The following is a 19,699-nucleotide window of genomic DNA, read 5'->3' as shown; positions in this document are numbered from 1 at the left end:
CAATGTGCATGAGCGAAGTGTTGAAAACAAATCCTGAATTTTTCTCGGAAAGGGCAGAGAGTGGGCGTGACAGCACAGATCAACACAGCCACATTACTGTGCACTAAATTATTAGTGGTGGAATAACATGTGAGCCCTTACAGTTATAAAATGGGTGGGGTAAGGGCTTGTGCGCTAATGGCAACATTAGTACATGACCATTAACTGGGAAAATTGAAAATCAACCGTTTTATGGCTGCGGTAAAAATTAGAGCTGTACCAAATATTTTCATATTTGATTCAGCCTCGAATAGTGCCCTGAATACATTATTCATATTCAGCCTATTAGCGGCTCTGCTGTGCTGAATCCTACTGAAATAAATGCTTGTTCTCTGATTTCATGTTGCTTCTTATATTGTTTGTTATGTTAAAGCTCAATGTTCATTATTCATATTTGGCAGAATAATATTTTTCATTATTCGTATTCAGCTGAATAGTAATATATGCTATTCAGTACAGCAGTAGTAAAACTGGCCTTAGCACATGGGAAAGACCCATGTAAGGGTACGCTAAGGCCACTTTTTACCATAGCTTAGTAAAAGGACCCCACTGAGTCTCCAGGGTATGCAAATCTTTCTCAATGATTTTCATTATGGATATCCTTAAAACTCAGCTGACTGGATAGTTATGCTTTCAGGAGAAGGTTGGGAAACATAGCTCTTCAAGAGTGTCTGGAGCACTAATGAAATTCACCTGCAATGTGCAGATATAAAGAGTAGCAACAAAAACACAGTTAAGGAGAGCAGAGCTTGGTTGGAATACAATTTTGTTTGGTACTCACTAGTAGTGCCTGAATAATCATCTTTGAAAGTCATTACTATTGGAAAGAGCTCTTACTTGAAGAAAACACACAACTGGACTGTTTTTGGTTCTCATGTTGGTAAACATGTTATCTGTCGTGAGGTAGAATGTACATTATTAATCACTGTTGGTTGGCTTAATTCACTGAAGCAATACATTGAGGGTTTAAATACAAAGTAGCATACCTCCATGTAGTGAGAGAACTACCACTATTCACTGACAAACTGCTAAGCCCTTTGGTTGCCACAGATTTTTCAAATGGTGATTTCCCACTAGTTTATTGGCTGTCTCCTGCCTAGAACCTATACTTTTTTCAGATGATGTCCAAAACCTGTTAATCTTTCTCACCTTATTTCTCTGGGAACTGCCTGTTTTACTTTGTTTCTTTATTAACCTAATTTTGTTCACCTAGCTTCCCAAGACAGATTGCTTTTAAACTACAAATGAACAAGTGCCCTTCATTTTGGGTTTGTGTAGCTCCTCGACAGCTCTCTCTGTAGTGTCCAGCTTCCCCATATTCTGATACATTCTCTTACATCTGCCACAAGTGCTCCTTTTGCTTTAAACCTATTATGGGAGTTATGTTACTGGAGAATTTTGCTGCCTAGATTCAAAAATGAATTTTGAAGGTGAAAAAATATTTGGACTAAAATTGCAAATAGTTATTTTTTTCTTTTCTAAAAGATTCCCTGTAAGATGCTTATGCTTCCTTTTATAGGTTCTGGTGGAGCCCAGCATGGCTGCAGCTTCATATGATCAGCTGTTAATGCAAGTTGAGGCACTGAAAATGGAAAACACAAATCTTCGACAGGAACTGGAAGACAACTCAAATCATCTTACACAGCTGGAAACAGAAGCATCTAACATGAAGGTATAAAAATGCGTGTGTGTGTTTTTTTTTTTTAAAATATAGGTGCTCACTTTTTCCAGGTGTAAAGCCTATTTTCTATGCAGAAAAAGACTTAAAGTTCCAAATTCCAGTTGATATACCACCTTTTATTCGGGCCATCAAGATGGTTTACACAGCAAATAAAACGTAGATACAGGGCTAGTGGCAAAAAAAAAAAAAATAGTAATTGAAGGAGGAGGAAATAAAGTATTCTTAGAGAAAAGAAACAGAGAAGAAAATAAAAGCTAGTTGTATCATGCTGGTCCAAAGCACTGGGAGCCACTGTACCCCCAAAAAGGAAAAGCTGAGAAATATGGAAAGAATCCAGAGAATTGTGTGAATACGTGCCTATATAAAAAGTACATTCATAAAAAGTGTGCCTACTTTTATGCAGTCTGTACAAAGGCATTCCCTGTGGTGCAGTTCAGTTGTGGTGTGCACAGATATTTTATAAAATATTTATGTATATGCATAAAATACATACAAAAATTTACATATTCAGAGTGTGTGTAAATTTGTACGTTGACATTTGTGCACAGTTTGGTCTGGATTGGGGAGCCTATTTTATAAGTACACGTGGGTGTCTTATCACCTTTGTAAATAGGTATCTTTTTGGTCTTATGTAGGTGTCCTGTTAGAAAATACCCTCCCCTGCCCATGACATATATTCCTGCTTTATTTATAGATAATAGGTCTTAATATTATTCATAAAACTGTCTATTTTTTTTCTGAAGATTTAGTCCAGACAAGATTACACAAAATACATTTTCTTGCTTATAGATAAGTTTGATTAATCATGGTTATTCTGACTATGAAGAGAGGAAAATATGCTTAAAGCAGTGGCTCTCAAGCTTTGTTCTAGGGGATCTCTAGCCTGTTGAATTTCCAGGATACCCACAATAAATATGCATGAGATTTGAATGCATTGGAGGCAGTGCATACCAATTTCATGCATGTTTATTACGAATATCCTGAAAACTTGACTGGCCACCCTTATTAAGTTTATCAAACATCTAGTTTCTGTTCTTTTTCAATAAAGCAGAAATTCATCAGAGAATAAAGGAAGTGGTTTAGGTAAGCACTTCAAAGGAAAATAAGGAGTTAACTTCTTTTTCCTACTTTTCCTTAGCATGTGTTGATTTATTCATTGTTACTGAATGCTTTCAATGTGTTTCATCAAACTCACGGTATAATTGGAGTATAGTATAATGTGTAATTAGAGCAGAGTATGTAGCCTAATTCATAGTGTGACACATCAGCTATTGTATTTCTTAAAGCATGAAATCTGCAACTTAACCTGATTTCTGCAATCCCAGTTTCAAAATCTTTGCGTTAAATGGTTAACAGATTAAACAGAATTACTATGCTGCATCATATTCAGTGTTTATCACTACATGGACTAGGGGGTGAAAGTTCATTCTGTTTCACTTTTGTCAGCCTTTATAATATACTAGTAAAAAAGCCCCATTTCTGATGCAAATGAAACGGGGGGCTAGCAATGTTTTCTTCTGTGTGCATGTGGGAGTGTGTGTGTCCCTGCCCTCTGCCCTCTCTCCCCTCCCCCCTCTGAGTCCTTCACTGTTACAGAGCCAGCGATTTGATTTCGTGCTCTGCTGTTTTCCTTCACTGACTGTTTGTTACAGAGGGCGGGGCAGACACTCATGGGGAAACCGGATATCTCTCCCCCTTCACACTTCCGTCTGGAGGCTTCATAGAACGTTGGTGTTGCCTTTTATATAGAGAGATGATACAGCACTGTCTGCTGTTTATACAGACCAACGAAAGCCATCTTTGGCAGAGTCCTAATCATACTGCCTTATTCACACATTCCCTTCTGATGTTGCTTCTCCTTTAGTCTTGGAACTGTTGGCATGCAGAAGTGGAATAATCATTCTGTAGACCTTCATTCTGCATGTGGACAGTCAGGGAGTCCTACAGTGCAGTTGAGACCTTTTTGAAAAGCCTTGGTTATTGTGTTGTAAGTTTGTATGATACTGGATCTTGAAAGGGGCTGCAAGATTCTGGTTTTGTGCCTGAAGTCTGCCTATAGTCGCTTCAATCTCCAGATGAAATGTGAATGTCAAAGTGCCATAGGCCCAGGCTTTAGGATAAAATTGGTAGGTGGAAGCTACCTGGTTCATTTTCCTGGGGTCAAGAGGAAAAGTGTATCTACTCCCATTGGATGAATGCACCAGTGGAGTGATACTCCCTCTTACTTTCCTCTCCCAGACCAAGGAAACTCCATATTCTTTCATTGAGAAGAATTCAGGGGACCAAAAAAGGTATGCATCATTGTTTAAATCTTGATTTTAGCTTACTGTTATTTGATCAGTTGCCTGGTCTGTGAAGGAGCAGATTTAGAAAGAAGTGAGAGAGGCCACTTGATGCTAGAGGGCACAAGGAATGGGCAGAAATACATGCAATCTCAAAAGTGTTGGAAATGATAGACTGAGGTCTTAGATCACTCTGTTGTGGACTGGCTCGATAAGAATTTCAAAGCAAATCCCCAAATCTGTGAAAACATAAAACAAAGAAACCTTTGCAAGCTTTTTTTTTTGTACACGAGAGACATAGGACTTGGTCTTTTAGTTCCTTTTCTCCGGAATCCTTCATGTGTCACACTTTTCCAAAGCCAGATTCTCTTGTTCTCTGAAGACCAGAAGTTCACAGGAGTCAAACTTGGTTGATACAGTTGCCTGTATATGAAGGAGATCTTGTCAGTGAATGTTTTCTGATGGGCCTTTTCTTCCTAGATCTATGGCAAACACTTGGAGCCTGATATGTAGGCTTTGGTACCAAAGGAGTTAATGTTGCCTTTGAGTCTCCTTGCCACCAGTAATTGAGGTGCCTCACTGGTCTTTGGGTTTCTAAGGTGATTTAGGCTTCAGTTTGGTGGACCAAGCCTTTGCTTGTTTTTCATGCTAAGATGATGATCTCATTTTTTGGATCCTGATTGCCCTCGATAACACCTGAAAAGAAATAAGATCCCTGTTCAGGACCTTTAGTTGGTCTTGTGATAAATAGTGGGCATATCTGCCTGAATTCTGAGCAAGTCATGAAGTCTCTGGATTTTTCTTCTGCTGTTGTCAAAAAAATCAATAATATGAAATCAAAATAATTTTTTTCACAGCCAAGACAACTGAAGAAGGAGGAACCATGATTGGAAGCCTGCCAGAAGTTGCAATCTTAAGTGAATCTGCTGACATGAGTGGTGAAAAAGAAAGTAAAGTTGCTTATCTGTAATTGGTGTTCTCTGCGGACAGCAGGATAATTGAGTACCACTTGTAGGATGATGGCACTGAGGCATTGTCAAAGCTCTGGATGTACCTAATAAGCTTTTAAGCTCTTCTAATCATGCATGTACGTTTTGGTGCTATGAGGCTTCCTCAGTTGAATATAAGAGCTTAAGATTAAAAAAAATATTCCTGGAAGTGCAAGGGAAGGTGAGAAAGTGAGTGTGAATTACTTATTTTACTGTGCATGGAGAACACTATTTCTGATGAGCAATGTTGCTTTCTTTTTGGACAAGCAGGAAACTCATTTCCGTATGTGGATCTTGGTCCATAAATTCACAAAGGATTCCCAGTGAGATGGCATGTTTCGCCAGTGTGTTCTATTAAATCTTTGTTTAGAATTTGACTCTGTCTCCCTTAGAACCCAGTTATTTATGGTTGTTAGGTTGCCTTCATAGGGGAAAAAATAAAAAGGGCACAAAATTTGAAAAGCCTTGTGTATGCCAAAAGCAATTCGTTCTCTGCCTATTGGCCCTTTTCCATTTTTTTAAAGGTAATCTTTAGAGAGTCCCAGTTGTGAAGACTTGTTGTCTCTCTTGTCCTCAGGAAAAAGTACAAATTACCTGTAAGAGGTATTCTCCATGGAGAGCAGGATACAAGTCCTCAAACACCCTCCCACCTGACGTTGGAGATATATTGCAATTAAGTCATATAGAAACTGAGGAGACCTCACGTTACAACACAGCATGGGAAGGGATATATATGCACAGTAGAATGAAGCTAGGAGAAGTTTTTCTATGCAGATTCATCTGGAGCATGTCACTCAGTTATGTGGACTTGTATCCTTCTGTCCATAAAGAACACATGCTACAGATGAATAACTTGGTTTCCTTTTCATCCTGCTAGACTATTCCAGAACAATGAGCAGTGTCCCCCTACCAGCAAATGGAAATAGAGAAACTGAATTCTTCCAGTGACATCACTGGTATAAGGGCTATTGCAGCCTGGAACTCATGAATATTTCTCTTTCTTCAGCAGATGATGTAGGTTGGTCTGGTGCAGCAGTTTTTTCTTTGGTATGCCTGACTCCCCAGGACCTTTGTCCTTTGTGGTTCAGTTGCCTTGGGCTGGTGGTGTTCCTGTGGCTGGGCCACAGTCTTACCTTACTTGAGTTTGGAGGAGTCTTTTTCTCTGGAGCCCTTGTGAGGTGTACTGGCAGTAGTACCTGGGAGGGAGGGGGCACACAATCTTCCCCTCACACTCCTTGGTGTGCTGCTGCAGAGAAAAGAAAAATTGACTGATAGGCTTTATTTCCTTAGCTGTTTGCTAGGGGAATAAAGTTACCAAAAAAAAACCGAACAAAAAAGCAAAGCTAAAGAACAGGCAGCAGGGCAAGGGGCTAGGCAGCCATTTGGAGCAAACACCAGCAGGAGAAGGAGACAGCAATCCTGGAGACTTGTTCTCTAGCTATGTGAATCAGTAAATCAGAGTGTGGCAGGGGTGGGGCCTTGTGGTCTGCAGCAGCTTCTGACATGCCCAAAGGTAGGAGATGCTGGGGTAAAAGGAGCTGGTGGCAGTGCTTTGCTGTTGACTTTTGCAGGCCCCCGCTTCTCCTACTCCCAGAGGAGAATTTCAGCGATACTGCAACTCCTCTCAGTCTCCTGATACTGGAGTTCCTGTTTTTTTTTACCATTCTTGGGATGTTTCAAGATACCTCTCAACATTACTCTGCTTGTTTAAGGCATGCTGAAAGAACTTACTTGTCCAGGCTGCTCAATCAAGATCAGAATCAATCCTGTCTCTACCATTTACTTGATCATCTTCCCCTCCACCTGAGAAAAGGCTATCACCACCTGAGATCCTCTCTTTCACCTCGTTTGTGCGGGAACTAGCTGAGGCCATACCCTTCCCAGTAGATGTGGAGGATGAGCCCAGGGCTAAGATGCTCGAGGTCCTGGACTACACCTTTTCACCTAAGGAGGCAGTGACGGCCCCCCTTCATGAGGTACTCAAGGCAGTCATCATGCAGAACTGGGCGTCCCCTCTGTCCCTGTGGTCCCCCCAAAAATTGACACCCAGTATCGGATCCACGGGGAACCTGGGTTGGCAAGGTCTCGGTTACCCACAACTCCATGGTGGTGGATGCCGCTCTCAAGAGAGCCAAGAGTACTAGGGACTATGCTTTGGCGCCCCCAGGCAGAGAAGCTAGGACCTTGCACTCTTTTGGGAGGAAAATGTATCAGGTCGCGATGCCTATTGCCCGTATTCAATCATACCAGTTCTTCATGAGCGTCTACTAGAGGAACTCAGTGAGGCAGCTGTCTGACTTGGTTGATGCACTCCCTCCGGGGCACGCCGAGCCTTTTTGCCAGCTGGTCAAGCAGCAGAAGGCGTGTTGCAAGTTCTTGGCCAGGGGCATTTATGACACTTTTGACGTGGCATCCAGAATCTCTGCCCAGAGTATAGCGATGTGTGGATGCCCCATGCCGGGTGGGGGTGGGGATAATCTTTTCGGAGAGAAGGTAGAAGAACTGGTTGACCAGATCAAGAAGCATACCGATGCTATGTCTTCTCTCTCCTGCCGAGCGCCTTCTGCTACCACCTACTCATCCAGGACGTATTTTGGTGGGTTCCAGAGTACTTCTTATGCCTATTCTAGACGTAGGTATGCCCTGGTAGCTCGCCAGCCTGCTCTGGCTATACCTTAGCGCGCTCATTCTCATCAACAGCGTGCGCCTAAGGCCCCTGCTGCTCCCCAGCAAAAGCAAGGGATGGGCTTTTGACTGGCTGCAGCAGGGCATAGCCACCATAAAAGTGTCTGTGCTGGACGACTTACCAGTTGGGGGGAAGTTAAAATTTTTTCACCAAAGGTGGCCACTCATAACCTCCGACCAGTAGGTTCTTCAAATAGTCCAGTTAGGGCCCAAGAGACAGGCAGAGCTCCGGAATCTCAATTCATGGATGAGACAATAGGTGCAGGGAGGAGGGTTTTAGATTTGTTAGGAACTGGGCAATATTCTGGGGAAGGGGGAGCCTATTCCGAAAGGATCGGCTCCACCTTAACCAGGGTGAGGCCAGGCTGCTGGCATCGGCATTTAAAAGGAGATAGAGCAGCTTTTAAACTAGAAACTGGGGGAAGGCTGACAGTCGCTCAAAAGCGCATGGTTCGTAATAAGGTATTTTTCAAAGATATCACCCATCTTGAGTAGAGAGGTGTGGTAGCCGTGTTAGTCCACTTTTAAAGGTAATCAATAGAAATAAAAGATATCACCAAGCAGGGAAGATAGGGTATCCCGATAGTGAGGTTGCAAAAGAGACCATAGTAGATCAGGTGTCCTTAAATAAAATCATACAAAAGATTGCAAATTAATACTGTCAAGTACTGAGCATGATGTTGTAAATAGGAACAACAAACATAGTTTGAAATGTCTATATGTGAATGCCAGAACCCTAAGAAATAAGATGGGAGAGTTAGAATATATTGCACTAAATGAAAAATTAGATATTATAGGCATCTCTGAGACCTGGTGGAAGGAGGATAACCAGTGGGACACTGTCATACCGGGGTACAAATTATATCGTAGTGATAGGGTGGATCGAATTGGTGGAGGGGTAGCACTGTATGTTAAGGAGGGCTTTGAATCAAATAGATTGAAAATTCTGCAGAAAACAAAACACATCTTGGAATCCCTATGGATTGAAATTCCATGTGTAAAGGGGAAAAGGATAGTGATATGAGTGTACTACCGTCCGCCTGGCCAGGATGAACAGACAAATGTAGAAATGTTAAAGGAAATTAGGGATTTTAACAAACTGGGCAACACAATAATAATGGGTGATATCAATTACCCCAATATTGACTGGGTAAATGTAACAGGTCATGCCAGGGAGGTAAAATTCCTTGATGAAATCAAGGACTGCTTTATGTAGCAGCTGGTACAGGAGCTGACAAGAGAAGGAAAAATTCTAGACCAAGTCCTTAGTGGAGTGCATAATCTGGTGAGGGAGATAATGGTGCTAGGGCCGCTTGCTAACAGTGATCAAAGATGGGATGGGTCCGCATAATGTCCCAATGTTGTCTAATGATATGTGCAGCTGCCTCACCCCCTTGCATATATCTCATGATGAAAGTCATGGTCGGATCTTCCTGTGAATCAGAGGTATTATGTTGGAACAACAAATCACGATTGAGATATTTGGCTCTTGTATATGCTTTTTTTAAAACAGATTTCGGATAACTCCGATTTAACAATTTGGAACCAAACTTGTTAGCTTGTTGATGAAAATCTGCCTCATCAGTGCAGATTCGCTTAAAACGTACAAATTGCGAGAAAGGTAAACTTTTTCTAAGTGATTTGGGGTGACAACTGCCATATTCTAAGATTGTATTCTTGTCTGTGGGTTTAATGTGGACACTAGTTTGAAAAAATTGTTCATGCAAAATAACTTCCACATCTAGAAAACTGATTTTGTGGGCGGAAAAAGAAACAGTGAACTGTATTCGAGGATGACAGTTATTCAGCCAATATTGAAAATCATTCAACTCATTCACTGTGCCTTGCCACACCACAAAAATATCATCAATATAGCGACGCCAGATCACTATATTGGCATTAAATGGAGATGTAACCAACCATTTATTTTCAAAAGCAGCCATGTACAGATTGGCTAAAGTTGGAGCAAATGTAGCTCCCATGGCGACCACGGAAATTTGTAAATAGAGTTTATTGTTGAATTAAAAAAAATTTTTGTAAAGAGCCACCTTCAATAGTGACATCAAAAATTTTGTTGGAACATCATGTGGTCTTTGTCTATTTTCCAATGCCAGGAACACAACCTCCAGCAATTCTTCTTGGGGAATCATGGTGTAGAGTGATTTAATGTCAAATGTTGCCATAAGGCATTGCGAGTGTGGCAAAACGATGTCCTGTAAAATCTGTAAAAAGTGGTTGGTATCTTTGATGTATGAAGGACATTGTGGAACCATGATTTTCAAAAATGTGTCAAGATAGATGGAAAGCGGCTCCATTATTCCCAATGCCCGTGGTGGAGATGTCAATAGATTATTGCTACAAAGAGAGACACAATGGATTTATCGTTTGGACACCATTGAACCGAATGGTCTCAATGCTTACCTGCAATGGAACTGTTTCTTCTAATTGGCCAATGAATCAGCTGTTCATTACGCAGATTTGCGTGGGGAGGAGTTTTGGAGTTAGTATTTATTTCAAACGCCATCGCCATTTTGGGCGTACGAGAACTGATGCCGCAGACGGTGAAAGTTAGGTCAGTTGCTACAGTTGATGTTATATATGCCTATTGTATTAGGATGCTGATATTAATGTTGATTCTCCGTGTTGCAGATTTGTTTGCCCTTGAAGAAGCAGTAGACCGCGAAACAGGGTCCTGTCGGGCTAACTTTTCCGGAGGTCTCAGTTTGGTGATACAATTGAATGAGTTCTGGCCCTGTTGGATGGCCTTTATAATCCAGAACCATCAAGATAAGTTAATTTAGTGCATTATACGTCAACCTTACGATAATGTTTATTTTGTAACCAACAGTGCCTTTATCTATATGTATACATACTGAGTATCGTTATCATAGTTATTAAATATAATCGGTGATAGGTTTTTTGATACTCGCTGAGGATCAGCAATGTTTAGGCACTGATTGGTTGGCTGGAGGTGGTCAATGATTATAATTTCCCATTGGCTTGATAGCCGCTCAGGGAGCATACATTCAGAAGCTTCCATTCAGATATGAGACGCCTCTATCAGCCTATTAATTTTATACCATAATAAGCATTCGTGGTCTGATTGAATTTGTGTATTTTTACAATATTGATTACAGACACGGTTAAGCCATTTGTTTTTGCTTTTTGATTATTTCTAGGATAAGCAGCATAAAATGTTTTGTACTTTTTTGGGATCTTGCCAGGTATTTGTGACCTGGATTGGCCACTGTTGGAAACAGGATGTTGGGCTTGATGGACCTTTGGTCTGGCCCAGTATGGCAATACTTATGTACTTATGGTATTCATACATCTAAATTGTCCACCGAGAGCTCATTCGTTCAACTCTCAGCACAAGCAGGTACTTGCAAAGGAACTCTCCGCCCTTCTAAAGGCCCATGCAGTCAAACCCGTTCCACCAGGGGAAGAAGGGCTGGGATTCTATTCCAAATACTTTCTTGAGCAGAACAAGACAGGGGGGGATGCGTCCCAACCTAGTCCTGAGGGCCCTGAACAAATTCCTGGTCCGAGAAAAGTTCAGGATGGTTTCCCTGGGCACCCTTCTTCCCATGATTCAGAAAAAGGATTGCAGACTGGGAGTGCATTGTACCCTTATCTCGACGATTGACTGGTGAAGAGCATCTCGGAGGACGGTGCTTGGGAGTCCATTCGGAAGACTATTCATGTGCATGAGCTTCTAGGGTTCGTAATAAACTACCCCAAGTTCATAGGATCCCTGCTCGATACGCGGGCTGTTCGAGCCTATCTCCCGGAGACGCGTTCAGTCAAACTTCTGCCCCTCATGTTCAAGGTTCGGACATTGCAGCAAGTCACAGCTCGGCAGATGTTGAGATTGTTGGGCCACATGGCTTCCACAGTATATGTTACACCCATGACACGCCTTCACATGAGATCTGCTCAATGGACCCTGGCTTCTCAGTGGTATCATGCCACGGGGAGTCTAGAAGATATCATCTGAGTGTCCTCTGAGCTGATACGTTCTCTTCAGTAGTGGACAATTTGATCCAATCTGACTTTGGGACTTCCATTTCAAGTTCCTCAGCCAGAAAAAGTGCTGACGACGGATGCATCTCTCCTGGGGTGAGGGGTTCATGTAGATGGGCTTCACAGTCAGGGAACCTGGTCCCCCCCCCCACCCTCCCCAAGGAAACAGATATATAGATCAACCTCCTGGAGCTCTGAGCGATCTGGAACAGACAGGTTGCGATGTATTACACCAACAAGCCAGGGGTGTACCGGATCTCGCCCTCTGTATCAGGAAGCCGTTCAGATGTCACTCTGGGAATGCCGTCACGACATGTTTCTACAAGCCACTTATCTGGCAGGTGTAAACTATGGTCTGGCCGACAGACTGAGCAGGGTAATTCAACCTCACGAGTGGTCCCTGAATATGGGCGTAGCCCGCAAGATCTTCCGAGCATGGGGCACCCCCTCAGTGGATCTTTTTGCCACTCAGCTCAACCACAAGGTCCCTCAGTTTTGTTCCAGGCTTCAGGCCCGCGACAGACTAGCGTCAGATGCCTTTCTCCTACATTGGGGAACAGGCCTTCTGAATGCGTATCCTCCCATACCTTTAGTGGGGAAGACTTTGTTGAAACTCAAGCAAGACCACGGAACCATAATTCTGATTGCGCCCTACTGGCCGCGTCAGATTTTATTCCCTCTTCTGGAATTGTCCTCTGAAGATCCATGAAGATTGGAGTGTTTCCCGACCCTTATCACTCAGAACAAGGGGTCACTTCTACATCCCATCCTACAGTCTCTGGCTCTCAGGGCCTGGATGTTGAGAGCCTAGAATTCGCTTCCTTGGGTCTTCCTGAGGGCGTCTCCCAGGTCTTTCTGGCTTTCAGAAAAGATTCCACTAAGAGGTGTTACTCTTTTAAATGGAGAAGGTTTGCCATGTGGTGTGACAGCAAGGCCATAGATCCCCTTTCTTGTCCTACACAGACCCTGCTTGAAGACCTTCTGCACTTATCACAGTCTGGTCTCAAGACCAACTCTGTAAGGGTTCACCTTAGTGCAGTTAGTGCATATCATCAGCATGTAGAAGGTAAGCCTATCTTTAGACAGCCTTTAGGTGTTCGCTTCATCAGAGGTTTGCTTTTGTCAAAGCTCCCTGTCAAACCTCCACCAGTGTTATGGAATCTCAATGTTGTTCTCACCCAGCTGATGAATGCTACTTTTGAGCCACTGAATTCCTGCCATCTGAAGTACTTGACTTGGAAGGTAGTTTTCATGGTGGCTCTTAACTTTAGCTTGTAGGGTCAGTGAGCTTCAGGCCTTAGTAGTGGATGCTCCTTATACCAAGTTTCATCACAACAGAGTAGTTCTCCAGATGCACCCTAATTTCCTGCTGAAGCTGGTGTCGGAGTTCCATCTGAACCAGTCGATTATCTTGCCAATGTTTTTTCTCCGCCCTCATGCCCACCCTGGTGAAAGCAGCTTGCACACCTTGGACTGCAAGAGAGCGTTGGCCTTTTACATGGAGCGGATGAAGTCTTTCAGACAGTCCGCCTAGTTGTTTGTCTCTTTTGATCCCAACAGGAGGGGAGTCACCATTGGTAAATGCACCATTTCCAATTGCATTTCCTTTGCTTATTCCCAAGCAGGGCTGACTCTGGAGGGCCATGTCATGGCTCATAATGTCAGAGCCATGGCTGTGTCGGTAGCCCACTTGAAGCCAGCCTCCATTGATTTGCAAAGCTGCGAAGTGGTCTTCAGTCCACACATTCACATCTCATCCACACATTCACATCTCATTACTGCTTTGAGCAGGATTTCCGATGTGACAGTTGGTTTGGGCAGTCAGTGTTGCAAAATCCAACTCCACCGTCCTAGGCCCATTTTGTTCTGTTGCAGGCTGCACTCTCAGCTAGTTTGTATATAGTTTCAGATTAATCTATGTTACGTCCTCACCATTGCGAGGCCCAGTTGACCACTGTTTGTTGTTTTCGATTAGCCTGGATGTTAGGGATTTTCCTGTTCCCAGGCCGACGTGGATCATCGACCCACTTGTGAGAATGATCAGCCTGCTGTCCTCAGAGAATACCTGCTATAGGTAAGTATCTTCACTTTTCTGACTTAAGTAAAACTATTAAGTGATTTTAGAAAGAGAGCTAATCAGTAAATTGATGCAACATTGCACCAATGATCTCTAATTTTTCTCATACCTCACATTAACACTATCTGCTTTTGTCTCACTTAGAATGTAAAGCACACTGAACCCTGGAAAGGTGATATTAGCAGGATACAAGAATTGATTTGATTTGAGACAGACATGGGGAAGCAACTGCTTGCCCCAGTATTGGTAGCATGGAATGTTGCTACTGTTTGGGTTTCTGCCAGGTACTTGTGACCTGGATTGGCCACTTTTGGAAGCAGGATACTTGGCTAGATGGACCATTGGTCTGATCCAATATGGCTATTCTTATGTTAAGAGCATAAGAATGAAAAAGTAAATGAATGCAGTGACCCATAAAAATATGATGCGTCCTGTTGAACAGTTAACATGAATGATAGTTAATTATCTATTTATACCTGCTGCCTTGTGAAACTAAGGCCCTTCAAGACAAAACATATTGGAATTCTCCTACTGTTCTATATTTAAGGAACACTTCTGAATGATCTGGATCCAAAATATCAAACAGTTTCCTTTATATTTGGTAGTGCATTTACACTGAAATTTTAGGAACTGTATAGCCCCAATAGACAACTCTTGACCCAGCTATAGAAATTTCTCTTTTATTTCATAGAACATGATATAGGAGGAAATATCATTTCGACCTAGAAACAAGTAATCACTATTTTGAAAAACATATTGAATGTCCAATTCCTCTCTGGGTCCAGAGCAGTGAAACCAGAAGTATTGCCTGGAATGAGGTCCTATAAGAGCTTTTCAAAATTGCTGGAGCATCCAGATTATCAGTTAAAATACTAAGGGATCAATATTTCCTTCAATAGGATAAATCCTTAATTGGAGTGTAGACAGATATTTTCTATAGGTGGTGGGTAGCAAATTAGAAAACTTTAGAACCTCAACTATTTGAAGCACCTTTAATTTCAAAAACATCCATCATAATTGAGGGAAATGAATGCCATCAGACTTCTTTAAGCCATAACATTTTCCAGAAGCCATTCTTAATATTGAACATTGATTTCCTCCATAACAGCCATACTGAAGGTTTTCAAAATTAATATATGATCCCACAACATGTGTAGTTCTTAATATAGTATCACAATAGATGAAGGCAGAAAAAAAAAATAATTGAACCATCCACTCTGCCCAGTTATTCCCATCTATACTGCAAGAATATTCTAGCTACCAGCTACATGTAATATATACTTTTTCTTATAAAAATGGTTGTGTAGTTCCTTTTTGCCACCTTTGCAGCCCTTATGCCTGGTGCCTTCTCTCACCCCTCCCTCATCTGTTACCTTCTTAAATCTGCACCCACTCCTGGTGCCAATAGGATTTCTTCCTCCCTGTCTCCTACACTGAGTCAATCCTCTGACAGTCCCGTCAGCTAAACCCGCATGCTGATTCCTCCTTACTCTCTGTTCTCTAATCCCCCCCCCCCCAAATGGCACAGCCAAACTCTCATCCTGCCCCCCCCCCATCAGTGACCTTTTTTTCTTTTCTTTCTTTCTCTCTCTCTCTCTTTGTTTTTTTTTTTTTTTTTTTAATCTCACTGGCGTTGTCTCCTTATTCCCAGAATCTGACACTCTACCCCACAATATGTTGCTTATGGTCCCAGACAGCCACCAAAGTACAATGTGAATGCCACTACTGTGACCCCTAGCCTCATCCCCTTACCCCACACACACTATTGTGAATGCTGCCACTCATAAATCCACACCTTCGTGCTGCTGATTTTGCTGCTGTTATTAGAGTGGCCTTCCAAGTGGCATGTCCTGGTAAATGTCTCTCATTCACTGTCTGCCTCACATTTCTGGTGTGCCTGCCTTCTATGTAGTCTACTCCAGTGTAACTGCGTGGATCGTGGGGCTAATTCTTTGTGTATGTTTAAGCAGACAGCAACTGCCTATTGAAGATACTGACACCTTGTAGCTACTTCTGATACTGCAGCCTCTTTTAACAGGCAGATACCAAGTGAGAATTAATATAATAGAAATGTTATGATTTTCAGGCAGAAAGAAACCATGATTACCTGCATGCTGTCCCCATTTGCTGCAAGTATTTCATGCATATAATTTGAATACATTTAAGATCCTGTTTACTAAGCTGCTCTAGCGTTTTTAGTGCGTGCTAATGCTAGAGACACCTATAGGAATATATGGCTGTCTCTAGCGTTAGCGTGCACTAAAAACGCTAGCACATCTTAGTAAACAGGGCCCTTAGTTTGAATATGTGATGAAGTGGCAGATTAAAGTGATGAAAAAGCTGTTCTGCACCTAAATATGAGCCTTGTGAAAATTTTGTGTGTAAGAAGTTTTAGCGAGACTCACATTTAAGCACAAAAGAACAGGCACGGATGTGTGGTGGCATGATCCCCATCTCCCATTTGCTGCATATTTTCTGTGCATATAATTTGAATACATTTAGCTTGAAAACATGATGAAGTGTCACATGATAAACTGGCTCCATGCTGAAGTGTCCACACACCAACACATCAGTTGATGATGATGGAAACTTACCATTTGGTTTACTTTAATGTTCACATCACTGTGAGCAGAGCAGAAGGTCCAACTCTTAATGGAATCTATACCTTCACTATACTGCTATATTAGCTATTTTAAACTAAAATTTAGGCATCCAAGTTATTTATTTATTTTGCAGATGCAAAATTTAATTGCATTGTGGTGTGGGAGGAGGCAATTTTTACTAAATGAGCCATATTTTTCCCTTTTCTTGGGTTAGAATACATATTATGAAACTTCTTGATTTAACAGTACTTTTGAGCTATTGACTTCATGAATGAATGGCCAGTATTATTTATTTAAAATTAATTACTTGATTTCTTTTGCTAAGAAACACATTTTATTTATTTGGATTTTGCTCCCACCTTGTGTGTAGTAACTCAAAGTGAGTTTCATTCAGTTACAAATTAGTAAGTTATTAGCTAAACCTTAAGAATTATTCATGGGGACTTATTAGTATTACCAAGGTTGGATTAGGAGTTTATTTCATGGGTGGATTTAGTGACATAATTAAGAGTGTGTTTAGAAAACGAAAAGGTTGGGAACAGATAATGAAGGTTACTAGAGGAGCATTTTTTAAATTTTAAGTTGATTAGACAGCTGAAGCCTTTTATGGATTATAACTTTTACTACAGTCACACATTCTCTTTTAATAAGCAGATTATTGTAATGTTTTTATTAAGTTTTTCCAGTTAAGTTTTGTAGGAAACTACAGATGATTCAGATTTCTGTGTAGTGATCTTTTGGGTAATAAGAGATGGGAAAGAGCAAAGCTTTTATTACGTAAGTTATATTAGTTACAGATTATACAATCGGAAGCTTGCGTATTTGCTAAACAAACTGCTGTTGATTGGCCAAGGAGACCCCTGAGGTTATCACAAGCAATTTTTTTTAGTAATATCAGATTGGGATATTTTTAGGAAAGTGGCCTCCATGAGTAACTGCTGCTGAATATTGGAACAAGTTGCCTTTGTTGCTGAGACTTTCCATTCTGATAGTTTTTAAGATGGTTTATATTTAAGTGGAATACTAATTTAGGAGATGGTTGAGATTGTGGGTTTCAGATTTGATACATGATTCTGGTTTTTTGTCTCTTTCTCTGTAATTGTTTTATAAATTGTAATCCAAAAAATACCCGCACAAGATGTGGGAGTACCACACAGAGTGTGGAGGTGCACTTAATCCCCACGAAACAAAGTAAGGGAAAAACAAAGAGGGGGTGGGGAAGATAGGCTCTTTTCAAACAATGGAGAAGACGACTGTAAATAAAAAGTAATGTTTCCATATCATCATGCTGATCAATCCATAGACTGGTGGGTTGTGTCCATCTACCAGCAGGTGGAGATAGAGAGCAAAGCTTTTGCCTCCCTATATGTGGTCATGTGCTGCCGGAAACTCCTCAGTATGTTCTCTATCTCAGCAGGTGGTGGTCACACACAGCAGCAGCTCTGGCTAGGTCTCCAAGCCTAATTTTTAGGTTTTGTTGAGTACCTGGGGTTGAGGGCTCTTCTTGAGCAAGTGCAAACCTGGTGGCGCCAGGTCCCTCCTTTTCTCCCCCCTCCCGCTGGCTCCGTTAAAAAAAAAAAAAAAAAATTTTTGGACGTCCTTAAGGGCGTTTATTTCGACATTTATTTAAACGTTTATTGCAGCTACTCACTGGGACACCAGGTCGTTACAGCTCGGAGCGAGAAGCAGGTAATTTTTACCTTTTTATAGCGGGCAGGGGGTTCCCCGATCGATCTCCACGTGGCCTATGGCGTCGGAGGGCGAGGGCGCGAAGAATCGCTCCCCGGACCGCGTGTGCGCTTCTAGCGGGGATGCGGGGGTCTTAAAGTCTGATTCGCCCTTGTTGGGTGTCAGTTTGGAGGCCGGTCAGTGTCCCGGGTCTTCCTCCAGTGCGGCGGTTTTTCCCGCCATAAACGCCCATCCCCCGCTGCTCGCCTCCGCCATCTTGGCCAGCCACGCTGCTCAGACGGCTTCTTCTTGGGCCGCCCTTGAGCTGGGAGACGTTAATGCCATGGCTGCCCTTGATTTGGGCGACGGCAAAAAAGCGGCTAAAGTTAAGCGCCGTTCTTCCCGCGCGGCTCCTTCACGGAGTGTCGCGCCGGACGCCATCTTGGATGCGCAGCATGTTTCTCCCCCGCTCTTGCGAGCGCCGGTTGAGGGTGCGTCTAGGGCTGTGGCCCAGGCTGCTGAAGTGCACAGTCTGGGAGGTTTCTCACCCGAGTTTATTTTGCTGCTGCATCAGGCCTTCCTTATGCAAAATGCTACCCCTTCTCCCTTGTCCGATAAAGGGGTTGAGGCCCCCGGAAGTAAACGCCCTCGGGTGGATTCCCAGGCCTTAGAGGACTCTGTTTCCTCTGATGTAGATGAGGGCAGCGTATCTGAGTTCTCCCAACGGTCCTTTGGGGATTCCTTGGAGGAGACGGATTCCCGCTCGGATGGAGCGGATGATCCCTCTGCAGCGCGGATCTTTCGCTCAGAGGATTTGCCCAACCTGTTAGTGCAGGCCATGAGCATTTTGAAGATTTCCTCTCCAGAGGATGTCTCTCCCTCAGCCCCTGTTGGCTCCGCCATTATGCTGGGGACGAAGCGCCCGCCTAGAACCTTCCACGTGCATGATGCCATGCACACCTTAATTTCGGCTCAATGGGATGTCCCGGAAGCGAGCCTCAAAGTGGCTAGGGCTATGTCCCGCCTCTATCCTTTGCCTGAAAGTGAACGGGAGGCCTTTCTTTGGCCTACCGTGGATTCTTTAATCACTGCGGTGACTAAGAAAACGGCGTTGCCGGTGGAAGGTGGCACGGCCCTAAAGGACGCCCAAGACAGAAGATTGGAGGCGGCCTTAAGGTCGTCCTTCGAGGCGGCTGCCTTAAGTTTGCAGGCCTCAGTTTGCGGCTCCTATGTGGCCAGGGCGTGCCTGACGATTGTGCAGCGGGCTTCCCCCTCGGATCCTTCCTTGAGGGCTGATTGGCCGGCCCTGGAATCGGGCTTGGCTTATTTGGCAGACTTACTGTATGATGTCTTGAGAGCCTCGGCTAAAGGTATGGCTCAGACAGTCTCTGCGCGGCGGTGGCTTTGGCTGAAACATTGGTCTGCGGACCACGCCTCTAAGTCCCGCCTGGCTAAGTTGCCTTTTAAAGGCAAGCTGCTCTTTGGGGTCGAGCTGGACAAAATTGTGACCGATCTCGGCACGTCTAAGGGCAAGAGGTTACCAGAGGTCAGGGCTTGGGCCAGTGCTCGCCCCGGTATCTCCAGAGGACGGTTTCAGGAAGCCCATCGGTACCGCCCGGGCAAGTCGGGCTCCTCTGCCCCCTCTTCCTTCA

At 43.1% G+C, this 19,699-nt stretch overlaps 1 protein-coding gene across 3 annotated transcripts in view; it reads left to right on the top strand.

Annotated features, from left to right (window-relative positions):
• The window catches only part of LOC115463193 (adenomatous polyposis coli protein-like), a 343,184-nt gene that overhangs the window by 121,054 nt on the left and 202,431 nt on the right, over window positions 1–19,699 (top strand). Inside the window, exon 2 of one of the 3 annotated variants that reach the window (XM_030193482.1) lies at window positions 1,559–1,711. In XM_030193482.1, the coding sequence (XP_030049342.1) occupies window positions 1,559–1,711 (153 nt within the window). Of the gene's footprint in view, window positions 1–1,558; window positions 1,712–2,779; window positions 2,804–19,699 lie in introns of those variants that run through there. The other 2 variants (XM_030193484.1, XM_030193483.1) reach the window with 2 other exon arrangements.

The sequence above is a fragment of the Microcaecilia unicolor genome, chromosome 2 (genome assembly GCF_901765095.1).
Source record: "Microcaecilia unicolor chromosome 2, aMicUni1.1, whole genome shotgun sequence".
Lineage (NCBI taxonomy): Eukaryota > Metazoa > Chordata > Amphibia > Gymnophiona > Siphonopidae > Microcaecilia > Microcaecilia unicolor.
Note: the sequence above shows the minus strand (reverse complement) of the source record. Positions and strands in the feature narration are given on the sequence as shown.